Below are 23437 nucleotides of genomic sequence, written 5' to 3'. Positions count from 1 at the left end.
CCCGACAAAGAGGCAGGTGTAGCTGGGGCCCATGCATGTGCCCATAGCTATGCCTTGTATTTGGAGGAAATGGGAGGAGCTGTTGCTTTACAGCATTCGATTCTCACCTCGGGAGTTGTCTGTGTGGAGTTTGCATATTTTCCCTGTGACCATGTGGATTTCCTCTGTATGCTATGGTTTCCTTCCAAAGACATGCAGGGCTGTAGGTTAACTGGCTTACATTAAATTCTCCCTAATGTGTAGGGAGTGGATGAAAAAGTGGTATAACATGGAACATCCATAATTGGTGTGAACTCTAAACTAAACTGAACTTTACTTAAGAAATTGGAAGATGTGTAACTCAGCAATTTGGGGATTTCCAAGTCAGAGAGTACAGTGAGTGTTTTCGTATATAATTTCTGAAAGGGTTCCAGTAGCAGACTCCAGCTTACTGTCGTTGTGTCACATTCGTACAATTCGTGACAATTTGTACAAACTTTCTGCTCAACTTTCCCCTTTTCAAAGGAAAGTTCAGTAGTGAGGTGATAGTTAATATATATATATATTTTTTTTTTTAATTGTTAGCTTTTAAATACATAAACATTCTGGTGTTTTACCAAATTTTGATTCTAATAAAAAAATGTTTTGATAAAAAAATGTTTTGAAATAAATATAATCTGTTTCAATAGTTTTCAATATTTTTTAATAGTTTTTAACATCAGAAATATTCATTGTTGCTGACAGTTCTGACAGCAATTTAATTTGGCCAGTATGCAAAGGGTTTTTCAGATTTTTGTAGGCCACGGTAGATTTGCACATTATCACCTCTCCTCTATCACCCCACCATGAGTGATCTTTTTAAGTCGCTTAAACTTGGTTAATGTGCTATATAGATTGATATAGATGTTGTCCACATGTTCTTTCTGTCAATCTGTCTATTTGATTGAATAGCAACGTTGAATATATGTGAATTGTAAAATATCATAACATTAAAACAGAAGATAGGACTTACCTCTAACCTGTGTCTCATTTGCACAACAGTTTACACAACTTTGATTTTCAATGTAAAACCTTGGTGACATTTGGGTTATGTGGGCGTGAGGAGGCAGAAGGGCAGAGATGTATCAATGCTTATCTTTTTATCTTGAAGTTAAGGTCATTCAAAGTTAGACTGATAGCTAATGTTTGTTAAATATTGCAAATTCAACGTGATAATCTTGCATAAACAATGTCATATGTTTACTGAAATGTGTTTTTACTGAGTTCCCCATTGACTTATTTGTCTCACAGTCATAAGGGACTGTAACGCACTGATCCATCTTCCCTTACTGATACCTGTTGGAGGCAGCGTGTTCTGTACATCTCCTTCTCAGTATGAAGCTGTTATACGTTGCAATCTTTATCATTCAACTTTTAAACATTAATGCAGAATCAGAGCCGGAATCCGTTGAAGTTCCTGAAATCCGGCACATTGATTGTAATGAGACAGAGGTTCTAATCGCTGTGGATTTCAGTCTTCGTAAATTAAATACGGAGCTGATAGCAGAGAATAAATTTGCTCTTTACAGGGTCACTGATGCTCAAGTTCAGGTGAGCAAATCTCATGTTATTTGTTATCGATATCTTCCAGTGTGAGTTGCAGGTGAATTGATCTCATTTTTCAGATTGATATTTTAATATTTTTTTCGGTCTGGTTTTTGTATCTTATTTGTATCTTATGTCCATGGTAAATTTAAGAAGAAGATATCCTGATTCTCAGGAGTTGGGTATTGTTGTGTTTTTGTTGACCGTTGAATCTCTTTTTTTGGCTTTTGCTTAAGGCATTGTCCCCACTTGTGCTTCGATCATAGTGAACCATTTCTTCTTTCCACAGTTGCTGACAGGTCTGCTCACTGTTTGCAAAATGCTTTCTGTTTTGTTTTAGATCGAAGTTGTGCAGATTAAAGAGCAGATTATAACTCAATGTGCCAAGACGCAGGAAATTGGAGCTTTAAAATGCCACATAGTGCCTCATTCTTAATCCGTACGGCACTCCACCGGGACTGTATATCTTGCCACTTTAGGTCACCATACTATTTCACTAGCAGCATTGTCCACTGGCCCATGAGCACTAAGAATCAGTGCAATTTCTAAACATAACAAAAACCAAATTCTTGGTATATTGCACAATAAAGAAGAAAACAAATAACTAGAATATCAGTACAATATTTTCCTGTCAGATCTCTGTTTTTCTAATGTTTTTGTTAGAATGCAAACTAAGTGCACAAAAAAGGAATTATAAACTGGGTAATTAAAATCATGGCTGGATTTGGCTTTGCTCAGAGTTGAACTGTAGCCTAGATTTTTCACTGAGATTACAGTATATCAGCTCATAACTCGAACGGACTTGGTTGCAAAATTCTTCATTCCACAAGTGACACCCCTTCTGAAGCAAGATATATCCATACGTGGAAGTACATTATAATTATAGAAAGCAAATTATATCATCTAATAAATGTTTCCACTTTTGCATCTTAACAGTTAAGAACATAATCGTGCAAAATTACTTCAGTTTATTGATTGCAAACATTATTAAAATTTGTAGCTGGCAAGGGGAAATATAACCGCCATATGATAATTTACAGTAATACGTAGTTGGCGGCCACGGTGGTGCAGTGGTAGAGTTGCTGCTCTACATCGCTTGCAGCGCCGGATTCCCGAGTTCTATCCAGACTACGGGCGCTGTCTGTACTGAGTTTGTACGTTCTCCCCGTGAATGTGTGGGTTTTCTCTGAGATCTTCGGTTTCCTCCCACACTCCAAAGACGTCCAGGTATGTAGGTTAATTGGCTTGGTGAATGTGTAAGTTGCCCCTAGTGTGTGTAGGATAGTGTTAATGTGTGGGGATCGCTGGTCGGTGCGGACTCGATGGGCCGAACTGCCTGTTTCCACTCTGTATATCTAAACTAAACAAAACTAAACATATGTTGAACATTAAGGAAAAATGGGCTGAGAAACATTTCATAGTTTTTCATGTGTTTTTTTATTATCTTATCTGGAATTTCTACGTCTATCTTGCTTAGAGAATGTAATGAGCCTTCAATCTTGTGAAGTTCCAATTGCATACTTCACCGATGTACTCCGATGTACTAGATAGACACATAAATGTATGCAAATAATATTCATTCTAATTCTTATCAAGGCTTTGTGCTTTATTTCTTTAGTTGGTCCCATCAAGGTCCTTTCAATTTTTTTCAATTAAAACTAATTGTTCTTGTATGTCATAGCTTTCCATTTTAATTCCCTTTGCAGGAACAGCACTACACAGTTACACAGCATTCTCCTGCCTTCTCCCCATAACCCCTGACACCCGTACTAATCAATAATCTATCTATCTCTGCCTTAAAAAATATCCATTGACTTGCCTTCCACAGCTTTCTGTGGCAATGAATTTCACAGATTCACCACCCTCTGACTAAAGTAATTCCTCCTCATCTCCTTCCTGAGGAATCAACCTATAATTCTGAGGCTATGACCTCTGGTCCTAGTATCTCCCACCAGTGGAAATATCCTGTCTACATCCACTCTATGCAAGCCTTTCACTATTCGGTAAGCTTCAATGAGACCCCCCTTCATCATTGTAAATTCCAGGCCCAGTGCTGTCAAATGTTCATCATATGTTAACCCACTCATTAATTTTCTTATTTCTCTGTAAAGTCGCCCCTCTGCCTGCTACGCTGTAAAGTCCTAGCCTACCTACTCCCTCCTCATACTGTAGCTCAAATCCTCTAGTCCCAGTTTTGGTTTAGTGATTCTTTCATGCACCCTTTCTAATAACGGCATTTTTCCTATAGTTTGGTGGCCATAACTGCACATAATACTCTTAGTCTCACCAAAGTCAAGTATGCCAAATACCTTCTTATTCACCCTGTCTCTATGTGCTGTCACTTTCAGGAAACTATGCACTTCTATCTCCTGATTCACTGTTCTCCAACATTCTCCATGGTCCAGTCATTCACTGGGCAAGTCCTGCCCTGGTATAATTTACCAAATTGCAAAAGCATACATTTGGCTGTTATATTCCCTCTGCCATTTCTTGCCCCACATTCCCAAAGCATCTGGACCCTGTTGTAATCTCAAGTAACTATCTGAACTGTCCACTACACCACCAATGCTGGTGTTATCCCCAAATGTACCACTATGTTAATAACAAATGTTTACTTTGAATGTCAAGCCACAGTGACCCCAGCACTGACTCCTGCAGCACACTGCTGCTCACAGGCCTCCACTCTGAATAACATCCCTACACCACCACCCTCTGGCTCCTTGGCTGAGCCAACATTTGTATCCAATTGCTTCAATGGCACAATGGTTCTTTTATTATCACTTGTACTAAGACACAGAGAAATTATTGTTTTTTTGCAAACAGATCAGTAAGATTTTTATCAGAATCAGAGAACATAGAAAGTGTGCGCAGGAGTAGGCCAGTTAACCCTTCGAGTCAGCACTGCCATTACATATGATTTTGGCTGAACCACCAGAATTAGTACCCTGCTCCTGCTTTTCCCCCTTATTCCTTGATTCTGTTAGCCCCAAGAGCTATATCCAACTCTCATACATAAGTACAATCCTTAGTAATGCATAGAAACAGCTCACTGAGTACATAGGTAAGAGTGGCCAGGTTTTGGCATGATTTTCAGAGTCCCAGCTGCAGCTGGCTATAAAGGCTCCACCCATATCGCCAGCTAACTATCGTCTCTCTCCTCTCTGTCCTCCTTCAGCCTTCCATGCCCCGTGGGTAGTGAATTCCACAATCCACTACCCTTTGTGTGAAGTAATGTTGAATGATTCCACCCTAGGCTGAATGATTCTACACTTTATTTTGAGACCCTTCTTCAGACCTCCTGGTTCTCGGTTCTGGTTCTGGTTCGGCAAAGAGTAATAACAACCCCATGTAAACTTGTCAATCCTCTTCAGAATGTTATTTTTCAATCTTCTAAATTCAAGAGTCTGCAGGCCTTATCTGCATAATCTCTCTTCATACAATGAAGCTAGCATCTCCTTCCTCAATTTAGACTCACTGTTTCTTTGATTTGAATCCCAGACTAGCACAGAGTATTCCAGTTCAAATCTCAATGAAATGTGTAGAATTCAAGCAAGATGCCTTTACTTTTGGTGTCAAATCTTCTTAAAACAAAGTCCGACGGATAATTGTCCACATTATTTCCTGAACATCTTACCTTTCACAAGATCACAACAATGTGAGGAAAGAGGATCAGGGATAGGCAACTTGGGCTCTCAAGTCTGCCCCAGCACTCAATATGAACATGGCTAATCCAATGCTGGAGATGGACACAAAATGCTGGAGTAACTGGGACAGGCAGCATCTCTGGAGAGAAGGAATTGGTGACATTTCCTGTCAAGACCCTTCTTCAGACTGAGACATCAGCTATGCGTATTTACATCAACATCTCCATGTTATAACAAGCAATCTGTTCCCCTATGTGTGTGTGTGTGTTCTTTATTCCTTTGTGGAGACATGTATCCAAGTACTTCTCTTGCAACTTAACATAAGTTCCTTAAGAACTTATCATTTGAGCAATTTTATTGTATAATATTCCCTCACCAAGAGAAACATCTCTGCATCTACCCTGTCAAGACCTCAATGGATCTTACATGCATGAATAAGGTCAACATTCATGCTTCGAAATCCAAGGTGAAAACATCCAATGATTCATGTGGCTCATATGTTCCCTCTGAATAAAAACACTTTAGAAAAATTCCCATTTCTAATTTTTCAATCAAAATCGATGACCATCATATTTTCTTCATGTTGTATTCCATCTGTCATATCCTTGCACATCCTTGCCTGATCGTATCCTCCTATGGTTATTTTATGTCCTCCTCACTCATGCTTAGTACAATCAGCATATAACATGGAGTTATAATCCACTCCATAAGTGGATATGTGAACTTGATCCATTCAACCAAATCATTGAAATAGCTTGTGAACAGCTTGGGGTGAGTCTTGTGACATCTTGGTGGGACAACCTCCCTCCCGGAAAAATGACCCATCTTTTTCTGCCACATTACAATTTCTTAATCATTTTGTTTTTACGTGTCTATGCATTTTGTGTACACTGTTTTGAACTCATATTTGTAGTTTGAGGATCCAAAGTGCTTATCTGATAAAAATTGTTTGTCACAGGGAGGACGTGAGAAGCACTACTTCCTCAAGTTTTCTATCCGTGAAACAGACTGTCCCACTGAAAGCAATAGTCTCTGGAAAGATTGCAACTACAGAGCACCTAAAGAAGCTGTAAGTTTTCTGAAAATCTAAGCTGAAAGCATCCTTACTTACAAGTCATAAATTAAATCAGTACTGTGTTGTAGCAGTTAGTGACCTGGATTTGATCCTCTCTTTAGATGATATCAAATTGGACTTTTCTGCAATTGTTTTCTCTGTGAACATGTTTATTTGTTCCAGGTGCTTATTTTTTCTCCCACCTCCCAAAGATATGGTACTGTTTGGTTAAATAGCTTCTTCAAATTATCCCTTCTAACTTAATGGCAAAAATAATCAAATGGGAGCCGGTGGGCACATGAGAGAAATTTAGATCTCTGGATGCAGGGAAATAAGGAGAAGAGGAATGGGATTGATGGGATTACTCCCCTGGGAGATAGCATGGGAAGAATTATATCCCTCAAAGCCAAGAAGTGCCTCCCTCAATACTAATGAAATGCCATGGAATGCCCTGAGGTGGTGGGGAGCATTTTATAAATGCTAAATGGTCTTAGTACATTGATAATTTATTTGTCAAATGTGTAATAAAAGGGGCAAAGCTGGTTATCGCACATGTGTAGCTATTAAGAAAAGGCAGCTTATGTTAGCCCAGTTCAACCATTTACCCATTGGTATTGTATTGAACTGGTGGCTAAATCTATGCATCCATTGAGGAGCAGGGTGCTGGACTGAATGGATACTTGGAGTTCTGAAATACTTGAAGTACAGTGTCTTGTACGTTGTTATAAATTGTGTCAAGTTTTATTTGTAATTATATTTTAACCAACCTTGTTAGAATGAATTCAACTTAATTCTTTTTTAATTCTGCTTCTGATGTTATTTTAGTCAACTGGTGAATGTAGTTCAGAAGTGTTAATCAATGTGTTCCAAAGAAAAACCCAAGTGACTTCACACAACTGCACTTTTACAGCTGCAGGTAAGAGTTCTTACAAAAATGATACCAAGTATATAAGGGGGAGAAATTAATTACTCACTGAAGCGAGACCAGGCAGGTTGAGTAAAGTAATTTTTATTTACAGAAAAAACGGAATTAAAACTTGTGAAAACCACGTGCCTGGCTTAGCTAACAAACACACCTCCTGTCACTGGGAGGAGTGCTGAATGACTGGCTAATAGCCCGCGAACAAACGCCCGCAGTCACATGACCGTGCCGACCAATCACAAGGCTTCTGACTTCCCCACCCCACCACTAGGTGCCGCAACATCACCATGTTTGAGAGTGTGTTCAAAAGCCCATCAACTCAGAAAGATGTCTTATTTAAATATCTTGGTTGGCCTTGCATTACCAGAATGTTTCTAGTGGGTGGCCACCATTCCAGGTCTTTAATTCTCAAAGCACAAGGAAAAATGGCAAGAGAATGAATTGGTTTTATTTTCCTTATGTCAGAATGTCATTAGACCATGTGATGACCATTTGAAACAGTAATTGGTGCAGTGGGTATGGATTCAAGTTTCTGGATCACTGGGACCACTTTTAGGGAAGGTGCAACCTGTACAGAAAGGACGGCTTGCACTTTAACTCGAGGGGGACCAATATCCTGGCGGGGAGATTTGTAAAGGCTACTGGGGAGACTTTAAACTAGTATGGTTGGGGGGAAGGGACTCAAATTGGGAAAGCTAGCAGTCAGTGTGTGAGGCAGGAGGCAGAGAATGGTAACACTCTGACCCAAAATGTAGGGGAGAGAGAAGAAAAAGACAATCAACAAAGAATATGAAACGGGTGGGTTTCTTAAATGTGTATATTTTAATGCTAGGAGCATTGTAAGAAAGGTGGATGAACTTAGAGCCTGGATTGACACCTGGAAGTATGATGTTGTGGCGATCAGTGAAACATGGTTGCAGGAGGGCTGTGATTGGAAACTAAATATTCCAGGATTTTGTTGCTTCAGGTGTGATAGAATTGGATGAGCAAGAGGTGGAGTTGTTGCATTGCTTATCAGGGAAGATATTACAGCAGTGCTTTGGCAGGATAGATTAGAGGGCTCGTCTAGGGAGGCTATTTGGGTGGAACTGAGAAATGGGAAAGGGGTAGCAACACTTATAGGGGTGTATTATAGACCGCCAAATGGGGAGCGAGAATTGGAAGAGCAGATATGTAAGGAGATTGCAGATATTAGTAGTAAGCACAAGGTAGTGATTGTGGGAGATTTCAATTTTCCACACATAGACTGGGAAACATTCTGTAAATGGGCTGGATGGGTTGGAGTTTGTAAAATGTGTGCAGGATAGTTTTTTGCAGGAATACATAGAAGTACCTACTAGAGAAGGGGCGGTGCGGGACCTCCTGTTAGGAAATGAGATGGGTCAGGTGGCAGAAGTATGCGTTGGGGAACAGTTCGGGTCCAGTGATCACAATACCATTTGTTTCAATATAATTATGGAGAGGGTCAGAACTGGACCTAGGGTTGAGATTTTTGATTGGAGAAGGGCTAACTTTGAGGAGATGCGAAAGGATTTAAAAGGAGTAAATTGGGACAGTTTGTTTTATGGGAAAGATGTGGAAGAGAAATGGAGGACATAAAAAGGTGAAATTTTAAGAGTACAGAATCTTTATGTCCCTGTTCGGTTGAAAGGAAATAGTAAAAATTGGAAAGAGCCATGGTTTTCAAGGGAAATTGAACAATTGGTTCGGAAAAAGAGAGAGATCTACAATAATTATAGGCAGCATGGAGTAAATGAGATGCTTGAGGAGTATAAGGAATGTAAAAAGAATCTTAAGAAATAAATTAGAAAAGCTAAAAGAAGATATGAGGTTGCTTTGGCAAGTAAGGTGAAAGTAAATCCAAAGGGTTTCTACAGCTATATTAATAGCAAAAGGATAACGAGGGATACAATTGGTCCATTAGAGAGTCGGAGTGGACAGCTATCTGCAGAGCCAAAAGAGATGGGGGAGATATTGAACAATTTCTTTTCTTCGGTATTCGGCAAGGAGAAGGATATTGAATTATGTGAGGTAAGGGAAACAAGTAGAGTAGTTATGGAAACTATGAGATTTAAAGAAGAGGAAGTACTGACACTTTTGAGAAATATAAAAAGTGGATAAGTCTCAAGGTCCGGGCAGGATATTTCCTAGGACATTGAGGGAAGTTAGTGTGGAAATAGCAGGGGCTATGACAGAAATATTTCAAATGTCTTTAGAAACGGGAATAGTGCCGGAGGATTGGCGTACTGCGCATGTTGTTCCATTGTTTAAAAAGGGGTCTAAGAGTAAACCTAGCAATTATAGACCTGTTAGTTTGACATCAGTGGTGGGCAAATTAATGGAAAGGATACTTAGAGATAATATATATAAGAATCTGGATAAACAGGGTCTGATTAGGAACAGTCAACATGGATTTATGCCTGGAAGGTCATGTTTGACTAATCTTCTTGAATTTTTTGAAGAGGTTACTCGGGAAATTGATGAGGGTAAAGCAGTGGATGTTGTATATATATGGACTTCAGTAAGGCCTTTGACAAGGTTCCTCACAGTAGGTTGGTTAAGAAGGTTAAATTGTTGGGTATTAATGGTGGAGTAGCAAGATGGATTCAACAGTGGCTGAATGGGAGATGCCAGAGAGTAATGGTGGATGGTTGTTTGTCAGGTTGGAGGCCAGTGACTAGTGGGGTGCCATAGGGATCTGTTGTTTGTCGTGTACATCAATGATCTGGATGATGGCGTGGTAAATTGGATTAGTAAGTATGCAGATGATACTAAGATAGGTGGGGTTGTGGATAATGGAGTAGATTTTCAAAGTCTACAGTGAGATTTATGCCAGTTGGAAGAGTGGGCTGAAAGATGGCAGATGGAGTTTAATGCTGATAAGTGTGAGGTGCTACATCTTGGCAGGACAAATCAAAATAGGACGTACATGGTAAATGGTAGGGAATTGAAGAATGCAGGTGAACAGAGGGATCTTTGAATAATTGTGCACAGTTCCCTGAAAGTGGAATCTCATGTAAATAGGGTGGTAAAGAAAGCTTTTGGTGTGCTGGCCTTTATAAATCAGAGCATTGAGTATAGAAGTTGGGATGACATGTTAAAATTGTACAAGGCATTGGTGAGGCCAATTCTGGAGTATGGTGTACAATTTTGGTCGCCTAATTATAGGAAGAATGTCAACAAAATAGAGAGAGTACAGAGGAGATTTACTAGAATGTTGCCTGGGTTTCAGCAACTAAGTTACAGAGCAAGGTTGAACAAGTTAGGGCTTTATTCTTTGGAGCGCAAAAGGTTAAGGGGGGACTTGATAGAGGTCTTTAAAATGATGAGAGGGATAGACAGAGTTGACGTGGATAAGCTTTTCCCACTGAGAGTAGGGACGATTCAAACAAGGGGACATGACTTGAGAATTAAGGAACAGAAGTTTAGGGGTAACATGAGGGGAAACTTCTTTACTCAGAGAGTGGTGGCTGTGTGGAATGAGCTTCCTGTCAAGGTGGTGGAGGCAGGTTTAAAAATAAATTGGATAGTTATATGGATGGGAAAGGAATGGAGGGTTATGGTCTGAGCGCAGGTACATGGGACTAGGGAAGAATACGTGTTCGGCACAGACTAGAAGGGTCGAGATGGCCTGTTTCCGTGCTGTAAATTGTTATATGGTTATAATGGAAGCAGATCTCCCACTCAACTTCAAATGACAAGCAGGTCACGTTTTGAATATAAAAAACCCTATAATTTATGGAGAAGAAAATAGGCGAATAGAAAATAGGGAATGACTCCTTTAGGGAGCTGATGTAATTATCTGTTATCATACTGGGAAAATTCATTGTTGTTTCCATTATAATTTTATTTACGGCAATTGCTTGTTTGTAGTCTAACCATCTGTGAATTGCTTCCCAGCACGTATAATATGCTTTGGATGTATAGAACCAAAGGCAACTGATGATTCTGCAGCAAAAAAAGCAGGTGCCCATGCTATCAAAACCTTCAACAGTAACAGCACTTACGAAAATTACTTCCGTATTGCTGAGGTGTACAACTTCAGCAGTCAGGTTAGTCTTTTATTCTCAAATGTATCAATTATTGTGTTATTTTCATTCAAATTTTGAGTCATTTAGTTCAGGTCATCATGAATTTTCCAATTTTCTTATGAAAGAATACGAACAGATGAGAGACATTTAGTCCCTTGAACTTGTTCTAAAGTCCAATGTAAAGGATTACTAGCAACCATTGTGCCACTTCTATTAAAACTCTTTGTTAATGAAACTCTGTCAACCACATATTTAAAATTAACTACTGACATAGCATTAGATTTACAGCATTTTGTAAATCTCTGGCAACTTTTTTGTATCGAATTACTTTCCAACCTCATTCTTAACAGGCCTGGCACTAATTCGTACATTGCGTTCCATTGCTCTATATTTCCAAAATCATCAGTGCGATATCGTTAGTTTTGGGCGGTCACGCGTGGGACCTCCTGCCAATGGTAAGCCCTGAGTTGGATAGACTGAAACGGAAAGATGGGGGGGTTCTTCATTTAGGCAGGTAAGATTTCGATATTGTACTCCCGCGGGCCAGACAGCAGTTATGGAGAGAGAGAGGGAGGGAGAGAGAGAGAGAGAGAGAGCGAGGCAGTCCTGGTCAGGCGTTTGAAGATAGACAAGCAGTGCTTGGAGCAACTCAGCGGGACAGCCTGCCTATGATTTTTCTTTAGACAGAAAACACAAGGTCCTGCAGATTCTGGCATCTTGAGTAAAAAAACACAAAGTGCTGGAGTAACTCACCAGGTTGGGTAGCATCTCTGGAGAGCATGAATAGGCAATTGTTTGGGCTGAGATCCCTTTTCAGATCCGTTGTAGTTGGGGTTTGATTTTTATTATGACTTTTGGAGGCTTGTAGAATTTTAAAAATATTTGGGCATTGTTAGGGAAAAGAAACTACACAAGATAAGATCAATTTTAAGAAGCAAGGCAAGTCAAAATGCTGGAGTAACTCAGCAGGACAGACAGCATCTCTGATGAGAAGCAATGGTTGACGTTTTGTGTCCAAAAGAAGGCTTCCCGACGGTCATGCCGCAGCTGTGGATGGGGAATGTGGCCGGAGGCTTTTATTGAAGCGCTGTAGTATCGATGCCTCCCGGATCGCTGCGTAGAAGCCTGGGTCAGGGCCTGGCCGGGGCCTCGCGGGTCGAAGTCTGGGTCGGGCAGAGCGGTCGACGGAGCCCGCAGCTGGGGCCCGGGTCGGCACCACGGAGGCGTGAAGTGGGGGCATCGACGGTGGTGAGGCCTCGGAGGGACCGCCGTGAGGGGCAGGAAATTTCTACATTATGTGCAACTATAATATATTTTAAGTAAAGGATGTGTGAAAAATTAAACAAGGAAGTAAAATGAGGACTATTGGAATAACGATATTGGGCAGCAATTATGTTTTCCATACTAATACTCTACTGTTAATACTGTTTACATTCAGCTGGTGGCTGGAACATTGTACAGAATGACGTTCAGGATGCAGGAGACTGAATGTAGTAAAGATCCCGCTGTAGCTGATGAGGACATCATTCAATGCCCTTTCATCGCTAACGGTGCAAAGGTAAGTATTTGAAGATAAACTACAGTTCCTTTTAGCATGGCTAGCTCTTCACTGTCTCAAATGAATCTAGCCAGTTTGAGTTTCAGCTTCATTTATTGTCACACGGACCGAGGTACAGTGAAAAGCTGTTGGTGCATGCTGACCAGTCAGCAGAAAGACAATACATGATTACATTCAATGCATTTACAATGTATAGATACAAGATAAGGGAATCCAATTTAGTGCAAGGTAAAGCCAGCAAAGTCCAATCAAGTATAGTCCAAGGATCATCAAAGAGGTAGATAGTAGTTCAGCACTAATCTCTAGTTGTGGTAGGATGATTCAGTTGTCTGATAATAGTTGGGAAGAAACAAGTTGCTTGATCTCAAAGCAAGACAACAAAATGAATAATAACTCAAGAAGAAGACTGTCCTCCGTGTATCCATGGTAACTAAGGATTAGCATTAAAATGCCCATTATCCTTTCCAGTGATAAATTCCTTTTAATCAGATGGTTGTAATGGTGCTGGATAGTTCATCCTACCTCTATTGCACCTGCCAATTCCACTAAATATCCACAAATAGCAAAGTTGTATGTGTGATTCTTATGCCAAAGGCACATGATGTCATTCACAGCAGCAAAATAATTCTGAAGAGGAGATACTTAAGCAAAACATCATGGATGATGAACATTTTAAATAGGCAATTAAAATACAGGAAAAATTCAACAGGTCAGACCACAAGGGTGGCCCAGTGGTAGAGTAGCTACTTTACAGCGCCAGAGACCCAGGCTTGATCCTGACCACGGGTGCTGTCTGTACGGAGTTTGTTCATTCTCCCTATAACCATGTGGATTTTCTCCAAGTGCTGCACTTTCCTCCCACATTCCAAAGATGTCCAGGTTTGTACGTTATTTGGCTTCCATAAATTGTAAATTGTCCCTAGTTTGTAGGATAGTGCCAGCGTACGGGGGTGATCGCTGGTTGGCATGGTCAACGTGGGCCGAATGGCCTGTTTCTACTGAGAATTTTCTGTATTCACTGCTTTATTCCTAATGATTTGATGACAGATTTTGCTACAGTTTTGGAGTAGGTTGCAGGCATAAAACACCATGGAACTGGCCTAAAGGAGATGGAAAGCCCTTTCTTGTGCGGTCCTATTTAGATCATTACCAACACCCATCAGAGAAGTTGTGCAAAACACAAAGTGCTGGAGGAACTCAGTAAGTCAAGCAGCATCTGTGGAAGGAATGGACAGACAATTGTTTGGATCAGGACCCTTCTTTAGAACAATTGAATGAACCAAAAAAATTGTGGTTCATTATGGGTTGTCTACTATTACCCTGTTTGCCAGCTGGAGGAAGTTGTGGCAAGTTGCACTTTACTGAAGCGCGCTCCACGACCATATACGTATTTGTGGAAATGATTTGGTTCACAGCTGTACTTCTGAAGAAGAACAAAATCTAGGTTTGCAGAAATGTGGAACAAGGATCACCTCTTGATTTAGCATAACATTACACAACCATTCAGACTGAGTGCAAGTTGCAAAGCAGACAAAATTCCACATTGTAATCCTACTTGATATGTACTGGTGACACGAATCTCAGTGAAGTCTGGAAAGATTTTGGTTTCTGAAAGGCCAACCTTAAGATGAATGATCTCCTTCATTTAGTCTATATTAGTGTGTGTGGCGGCGCCTTGTGGCTGTGGCTCACCTGCAGTCCGTCTGTCTTTTTTTCTTTTTTTTCGTCTTGTTAGAGTATGTTTTCGGTTTATTTTTAGTTATGTATATGTGTGTGGGGGGAAATTTTAATCTCTTCCTTGAACGGAGACGCGACCTTTTCCTTGTTGTGTCTCCGTCTTGCTGGGGCCTAACATTGTGGAGCCTCAAAGGCCTAACCATCGCGGAGCTGGCTGAGGTGAGGTGAGCTGAGGTGGCGCGACGGCGGCGGCGACCCGACTGCGGAGCTTCGAACGTCACGGCCGCAGGCACTGTGGACGGTAAAATCGGGAGCTCGCAAATCCCTGGTGGGTGACCGATTTCCGAGAGCTCCCTCAATGGCAACTTCCCCCGCTCAGAATCGCGGGGTTTGAGTCGGCCCGTCGCAGGGCCTTACATCGCTCGGTGCGGCTTAATCGACCGCGGGACTTACCAACGCCCGCCGGGGGCTTTAACATCAGGAACCTTGATCGCCTTGATGTGAACAGGGAATAGATAAGACTTTTGTCTTCTATCACAGTGAGGAGGTGTTTTGAGATTCACTGTGATGGATATTTGTGTGAAACTGTACTAATTGTGTGTTATGGTTATTTTACTGTTATAACTGCAGGGTATAACCTCTGTCTGTTTGAATGACAATAAAGGCAATTTGTATTTGTATATTAGCATATTCACTCGTGTTTCTTCAGCAAAAACGTATGTCATTTATCTTTATTAGCATTTACTTCATAGTGAATTACAGCATGATATTATTCAATAGATTTTCTCACATTAAATGAAAAACAAAATACTATAACACTGGCAAGCTGTCCCAGTTAATATTAAGGAGATTAATTTATTTGGTTAGTGCCAATTAAGTTATTAATTGTCCTAAAAGTCAACATAAGCATTTTAACACGGGCACCATTTGTGGAACTTAGATCTGAACTATTACATGGTTAGATTGTTTTTTTTAATTTAAAAAAGAAACAATATATTTTGTTTTCCAGCTGCACTGCTCTTCAACTTTACATGAAATGCTCTGGATAAGTTTTGTCTCTGGAACTGTGTCCTGTGACCCCGTGTCTGAAGCAGAGGTAATCTTAATATTCATTCTTTGTTCACCGTGTTAACTTCTGCATGAATTGTACTTTTGGCAACATTTCAAAGGTGTGTGGTGTATCCGATTAATATTAGGATATTTAACTTGTCAGCTTGATAGACACCAATTGGTTCAATTTCCGGCAAGATGAAAACAAGGCAACGTTTGTTTTTTTTTAAATAGCAAATGAAGGTGAATTGTTGAATACTTTCATTTTCTCCCCATGTCCTTGCATTGGACTTTGAACACAGTCATCCCTGCCCTTTTCCCACCTCTCTCCTTGTACGTACATTGTCATGAGGAATGTTAGGCATTCTGCAATGCTATGGCTTTAGTGGTACTTCTGTTAATGCTATTTTATCCTAATTCCCCCCCACTGAAATTTTACCAACCAACTCTCTGCCTATTCTGAGATTTTCTTTGGCACTGAAGATATACGTAATGGAGTCAAAGAATCATAATTATACTGCACAGATATAGGCCCTTCAGCCCAACTCGCCCATGCTGACCAATGTGCGCCATCTACACTAGCCCAACCTGCCCGCCTTTGGCCAATATCCCTTTAAACCTTTTTTATCCATGTACCTGTACAAATCTCTTTTAAATGTTGTTATTGTACCTGCATCAATAGCCTTCTCTGTCAGCTCTTTCTATATACCCACCACCCTCTGAGTGAAAAAAATGCCCCTCAGGTTCCTATTAATTCTTTCCCTTCTCACCTTAAACCCCTGTCCTCTGGTTATGGAATCCCAATTCTACCTAAAAGCCTCATGATCTAAGAGGTGTATAAGATCGTAAGGCTCTAAGATCACACCTCAGCCTCCTGTGTTCCAAGGAATAAAGCCAGAGCCTGTGCAACCTCTCGCTATAGCTCAGGCCCTCAAGTCCTGGCAACTTCCTTCTGAATCTTCTCTGCACTCTTTCCAGAACAATATCCTTTCATATAGCAGGGTGACCAAAACTGAACACAATACTCTGCATGCGGCCTGACCAATATATTTTAAACAGTTACATAACATCCCGACCTATACTCAATAGACTGACTGATGAAGGCCAATGTGGCAAACGCTTTCTTGACCACCCGATCCATTTCTGATGCAATTTTCAGGAAACTAGGTACCTGCACTGCTAGATCCCTCTACTCTACATCACTCTTTTCAAAGGGCCACTTTTTAACATCATTGTATAAGGGGTAAGAATGTTGTAAAAACAAGGATATACTTGGCTTGTACTCGCTTGAATTTAGAAGATTGATGTGGTGAATCTGTGGAATTCTCTGCCACACAAGGTAGTTGAGGCCAGTTCATTGGCTATATTTAAGAGGGAGTTAGATGTGGCCCTTGTGGCTAAAGGGATCATGCGGTATGGAGAGAAGACAGGTACAGGATACTGAGTTGGATGATCAGCCATGATCATATTGAATGGCAGTACAGGCTCGAAGGGCCGAATGGCCTACTCCTGCACCTATTTTCTATGTTTCTATGTTACTCGCCAGGGCCCTGCCATTCACTGTGAAGGTCCTGCCCTGATTTGACTTCCCAAAATGCAAAACCTCGTACTAAAATGCATTAAGTTCCATCAACCATTATTCCACCTGATCAAGATCCTGCTGTAATTTTTATTAATGATCTTTGCCATCTACAATGCAACCCACTTCAGTGTAATCTGTGGACTTACTTATACATTATGCCTTATCCATTCTCGTCTAAATCATTGCAATAAACCATGGACTGCAATCAGCCCAGTACCAATCCTTGATGCACCCGTCTAGTTGCAGGCCTTCACTCCATTAAACAGCCTTCCACCATCATCCCCTGCTTCCTTCCAAGAAGTCTATTCTCTATCCATTCATCTAGCTCTCCCTAGACCACATGAGATCTATCCATCTAGAGTAGGTATGTCACAAAACCTACCTGAATCGTCATTGAGCATCTGCCCCACCCCTTGTGTGTGATTTTGGCGCTGTTTAGAGGGGGCGGGTTTAAAACGCGATTTTTACTAGGCTGTTGCAATCGAAAATGTTCAGCCTAGTAAATCATTAACGAAAAATCGCTGAAAGACCCCGTCGCAAAAGGTATTATTAGTTTTTATGGCCTTGTATATTATTTATAGTAGTTTAAAAATCACTCTCTCAACCCGCAACCTCTCGCAGCCCCAGAGTTTTATAAATCAAACAATTAAAGGTATGTACCTTATTTTTACATTACAAGGGGCTTCTTAAGAACCCTGTATATAAAGTTTTCTATAGCGAGTAGCTCATTTGGGGCTCTTTATATCCCGCAGTATTTTTCTGGGCATTTGGGGGCACAAATCCAGCGCAATGTGAACGTTCTAAACCGGCGCGTTCACAGGAACCCACTAGAAAGCTGATTTAAATGGACTTTAATTTGCAGCAATTGAACACTAAATTCCTTCCATTTGGCCTATAAATTGATGTGAATGAGATTTAAAAATCATGTTTTATTGTGAATTATTTGTGAATATTATTTGGACACTTAGGCTATTTAAAAATGTTAATCATTTATTAAGAAATGGATAGATGTTTAGATCTAGTAATTGAAGTTTGAAATTAGCTACAATTGGGTAACTAACTAATTATATGCTTTAGTTTCAGGTCATCCAAGTAAGATTATTTTATATTTGTTTCAGAATGCTTCAATCTATGATAATTGAAAATTTCATTCAGTTCCCTTAATTTTTAAGAAGGTTATGGGCTTTTCACTGTCCATGATCACAGCTTTTTTGTTATGTCCATAGAAAATCAATAGGGAACAAGATGCTAATTTCCGAGTATGAAAATGGCCATAACTTTTTTATTACTTGAGATATGAAAGTGAATTAGGTGTCAAATTAAACTTATTTTTATGCTTTATCTGATGGGATAAATTGCAGACTTGATTTTTTAAATCTCAAAATTTTGTAACTTTGCTATCTAGAGCAGCCTTCTATGATTAAAACTCAAGCAACAGTTATTTTGTCATTTGACAAATTAATGAAGGAAGCTACTAAACATTTTTGCAGGTGGACAAACAATTGCCTTTTCATGCATTTAGAAAAACTAATACAGTTCAAATGAGACAGAGATGGTTGGTCAAAGCATCTTTAATATGGAAAATATGATAGGACCTTCAATTCAGCCGTCATTTCTTGTTTCCCTCAACTAACCGTTCACCCGTTTATTTTCCTAACTTCCTTCCCTCCTTTCCAACGATGGACAACATGGTCCATCGGCTTTCCCTTGCCTCATTCAATTGACTGTATTTTGTGTGAGTATTTCAAGTTATTCTGCAATAATGAGTCTGGAGTCCGACTGACATTTGCAATTGGGGAGGGAGAAGAGTGGATAGGAGGTGCCAGTGTTACAGTTGAATAAAGGAGACTATGATGCCATGAGGGAGGAGCTGGCCAAAGTTGACTGGAAAGATACACTAGCAGGGATGACAGTGGAACAAAAATGGCAGGTATTTCTAGGAATAATACAGAAGGTGCAGGATCAGTTTATTCCTAGGAGGAAGAAAGATTCCAAGGGGAGAAAGGGGCGAACATGGCATTAGGGACAGTATAAAAATTAAAGCGAAGAAGTACAACGTAGCAAGGGTGAGCGGGAAACAAGAGGATTGGGTAATGTTTAAAGAACAACAGAAGATAACCAAAAAGACGGGGAGAAAAGATGAGGTACGAAGGTAAGCTAGCCAAGAATATAAAGCAGAATAGTATAAGCTTCTTTAGGTATGTGAAGAGGAAAGAATTAGTTAAGACCTAAGTTGGACTCTTGAAGACTGAAAAAGGTGAATTTATTATGGGGAAAAAGGAAATGGCAGATGAGTTGAACAGGTACTTTGGATCTGTCTTCACCAAGGAGGACACAAACAATCTTCCTGATATAGTAGTGGCCAGAGGATCTGGGGTGACGGAGGAACTGAAGGAAAGCCACGTTAGGCAAGAAATGCTGTTGGGTAGACTGATGGGACTCAAGGCTGACGAATCCCCAGGGCCTGATGGTCTGCATCCCAGGGTACTTAAGGAAGTGGCTCTAGAAGTTGTGGATGCATTGGTGATAAATTTCCAATGTTCTATAGATTCAGGATCAGTTCCTGTGGATTGGAGGGTAGCTAATGTTATCCCATTTTTTAAGGAAGGCGAGAGAGAGAAAACAGGGAATTATAGACCAGTTAGCCTGACATCGGTGGTGGGGAAGATGCTGGAGTCTATTATAAAATATGAAATAGCCGAACATTTGGTTAGCAGTATCAGGATCGGTCTGAGTCAGCATGGATTTACGAAGGGGAAATCATGCTTGAATAATCTTCTGGAATTTTTTGAAGATGTAACTAGAAAAATGGACAAGGGAGAACCAGTGGATGTAGTGTACCTGGACTTTCAGAAAGCATTTGATAAGGTCCCACATAGGAGATTAATGGGCAAAATTAGAGCACATGGTATTGGGGGGTGGAGTGCTAACATGGATAGAGAAGTGGTTGGCAGACAGGAAACAAAGAGTAGGGATTAACGGGTCCCTTTCAGAATGGCAGGCAATGACTAGTGGGGTACCACAAGGCTCGGTGGTGGGACCGCAGCTATTTGCAATATACATCAATGATTTGGATGAATGGATTCAAAGTAACATTAGCAAATTTTCAGATGACACAAAGCTGGGTGACAGTATGAACTGTGAGGAGGATGCCATGAGAATGCAGGGTGACTTGGACAGGTTGGGATAGTGGGCAGATGCATGGCAGATGACGTTTAATGCGGATAAATGTACGGTTAATCACTTTGGTAGCAAAAACAGGAAGGCAGATTACTATCTAAATGGCATCAAGTTGGGAAAGGGGGAAGTACAACGGCATCTGGGGTCCTTGTTCATCAGTCTATGAAAGTAAGCATGCAGGTACAGCAGGCAGTGAAAAAAGAGAATGGCATGTTGGCCTTTATAACAAGAGGAATCGAATGTAGGAGCAAAGAGGTCCTTCTGCAGCTGTACGGAGCCCTAGTGAGACCACACCGGGAGTATTGTGTGCAGTTTTGGTCTCCTAATTTGAGGAAGAACATTCTTGCTATTGAGGGAATGCAGCGTAGGTTTACATGGTTAATTCCATGGTGGGACCAGGGGCGGAAAACCCGGGGGGGCCAGAGGGGACACGTCCCCCCCCATGTTTTTAGAGGTGGGCGACATCCCGCCAGGTTAACCTGCCTGGGCTTGCGGGATGGAGGAGGGACAGGACACGACTCACTGTCCTTAGTGGCCTTGCATCCTACTTGAAATGGGATGAAACTGCACTTGAATTTGGTGGCCTTGCTGTATGTTTGCCAACATTATAAACCCATATTTCAGGCAGAGCAATGAATATAGTTGCTGGCTTGCATCTTCAACAAACTAAGTTCAATCTCTGGTGCTGCCTGTTAGGAGTTTGCATGATCTCCTTGCATTGACTCTGATTTCCCCCAGATTCTCTAATTTCTTCTCACATCATGAAGATATGTAGGTTAATGGCCCCTAATGTGTAGGCATGGGATAACATATAACTAGTATTGACAGGTGATTGAATGTGGGCCACTGCAAATTGTGTCTAGCGTAGGAAGGTGTTAGGATTGGGGAAGGGTGTGGGTGGGAAGGGAATTAATGGGAATGCAAGGTGAAAAGGTTGAGTGAAATAAAATGGCTCTGTGAGGCATAACAGACTCGATGGGCTGAATGATATCTTATCCCGTAAAGAAGTATGAAAATGAAATATGAAAATATTAACATGAGATCAACAAAGATATTATGAGACAATATTCTCTTTTCTATTCCAGGCAAACCAAATAACCGGTCTATACTTTTAGAATTAGTGATTATTACAGATAGTTAATATTATAACCTTTCCCACTCTACAGATGGCGATGGGGATAACCAGTTGGTTACCATTTGCAAAAAGGCCACCAGCGCACTCTACAGAAAACACAACATCAGATGTTCATTCACTTGGTCCACCAGAACACTCTGCAGAACACTCTACAGAAGATGTTCATGTCATCAGTACCTGCCCTGGACAACCATGGAAGTCCATACATCACGTTAAACCTGCTCTTCCACCTACCGAGGAGCACCATGAAAGTGCGGAGAGTCAGCAAGAAACTGCAGATGCTGAAAGCCATGAAAGTGTTGATGGCTTACAAACCCCTGCATGATTAATGTGTATTACCACTAGTGGCATGCATTAATATAAACATAATGATATGCATTAAACAGTATATAAACCTTTATGGTTGTAATTTCTAAATCCTTATTTCCATCGTCGCTACTATTTTCATAAAATAAATTATTTAGTGGGGTCTCTGAATTACCATAAAGCTGGGGGAGGGGGGGGTGGGGGGGTCTATAATTTTGAGTTTAGTGATATGGGAACAGGTCCTTCATCCTATCGAATCCATGCCGACCATCCATCACCCATACACTAATTCCATGCTATTCCACATCTGCATGCTACACACTAGGGGCAATTTAAAGAAACCAATTAACCTACAAACCTGCATGTCATGGTAGTGTGGGGGGAAACAAGAGCAGGCAGAGAAAACCCACCAGTCTCAGGGAGAATGTACAAGCTCCACACAGATAGCACCCGCAGTCAGGATCGAACCCAAATTTCTGGCGCTGTGCTACCGTCTACAAATTTTTTGGCTCTGGATATGTATATAATATTAGACTAAGTGGGACCCTTTGGGTCCCAGCATCACATGGGAGGGCTGATCCACCAATGCAATATTCCAACTCTCCACCAATTCCAATATTGGTGGCCAGTGGAGGGGTGGGAGGGGGCGCGCTTTCTGGAGTGCTAGGATGGGTGTTGTGGGCTGAAGGGACTGGTTTCTAGAGGGCTAGTATGGACAATGGTATTGTATTGTATATCTTTATTGTCATTTCCTGAGTATTCGCATACCCAGAGGAAACAAAAAAACGTTGCTCAACTAGTGTCCATTCAGTGTGCATTAAAAATAAATAGAAATAAAAATACATATATCATGAACAAATTAACACTCTACTCTTTACTAAACATCAACAGGCGTTCCGATCGGCAGCGGCACGACAGTGGTTCTGCTGCAGTGTGTCCAGGTTGGTGGTTGGTGCGCGATACTTGGCAGGGGGCAAAGTCCGTTGAGCAGTCTTATAGCCTGCGGGAAGAAGCTGAGGAGCATCCTGCTGGTTTTGCAGCTAATGCTCCTGTACCTTCCCAGATGGCAGGATGGAGAATATGTGATGCGATGGGTGGTAGGGGTCTCTGATGATGGAGATGGCTCTGCTGATACATCTCTTCCTGTATATGTCCAGCAGGAAAGGGAGTGGAGCACCAATAATCCTGCTGGCGGTCTTCACAATCCTGTCTAGTTGGTGCCGTTCGTACACCTTGCAGCTCCCGAACCAGGAAGTGATGCCGTAGGTCAATGTGCTCTTGATTGTCCCCCTATAAAAAGTGTAGTGTAGTGTAGTGGGGAGACCTGCTTTACGTAGTCTTCGGAGAGGGTGTAGTCGCTGCTGGGCTCTCTTGACCAGTGCTGTGGTGTTGGCCGTGGACGTCAGGTCATCTGACAGGTGTAGTCCTAGGAACTTCACGCTGCTGACCCTTTCCACATCAGCTCCATCGATGTGCAGAGGTGTATGGTGTTGTTTTCCCGCCCTCCTAAAGTCAACCACCATCTCCTTAGTTTTTCCCACGTTGAGAATGAGGTTGTGGGATTTGCACCATCCTGTGAGCAGCTCCACCTCCATCCTGTAGCCGACTCTCGTCACTGATGAGACCCACCATGTTGTGTCATCAGCGAACTGTTGATGTTGACGCCGACTCATCGTCACTGATGAGTGGGCTTAGGACAGCCTTGGGGTGAGCCAGTGCTCACGGCTATGGTTTT

At 41.2% G+C, this 23437-nt stretch overlaps 1 protein-coding gene across 1 annotated transcript; it reads left to right on the top strand.

Moving 5' to 3' along the window:
• Positions 1 to 1242: 1242 nt before the first annotated feature.
• Positions 1243 to 21794, top strand: LOC129703249 (T-kininogen 1-like). The gene is made up of 7 exons (XM_055645562.1): positions 1243 to 1569; positions 6166 to 6276; positions 7087 to 7177; positions 11084 to 11235; positions 12653 to 12772; positions 15459 to 15545; positions 21428 to 21794. Exons 1-7 carry the CDS (start codon positions 1354 to 1356, stop codon positions 21719 to 21721), a joined length of 1071 nt encoding a protein of 356 aa, XP_055501537.1. The 5' UTR covers positions 1243 to 1353; the 3' UTR covers positions 21722 to 21794.
• The last annotated feature ends 1643 nt before the right edge of the window (positions 21795 to 23437 follow it).

This window comes from Leucoraja erinacea, chromosome 14, assembly GCF_028641065.1.
Source record: "Leucoraja erinacea ecotype New England chromosome 14, Leri_hhj_1, whole genome shotgun sequence".
Classification (NCBI taxonomy): Eukaryota; Metazoa; Chordata; class Chondrichthyes; order Rajiformes; family Rajidae; genus Leucoraja; species Leucoraja erinaceus.
Note: the sequence above shows the minus strand (reverse complement) of the source record. Positions and strands in the feature narration are given on the sequence as shown.

Excerpts from the sequence above, each read along its gene's own strand:
- LOC129703249 (XM_055645562.1), top strand. The coding sequence starts at position 1,354 with ATGAAGCTGTTATACGTTGCAATCTTTATCATTCAACTTTTAAACATT. Across the intron at positions 6,277-7,086 it reads ACAGAGCACCTAAAGAAGCT|TCAACTGGTGAATGTAGTTC; the intron begins GTAAGTTTTCTG and ends ATGTTATTTTAG. Across the intron at positions 12,773-15,458 it reads TCATCGCTAACGGTGCAAAG|CTGCACTGCTCTTCAACTTT; the intron begins GTAAGTATTTGA and ends TTTGTTTTCCAG.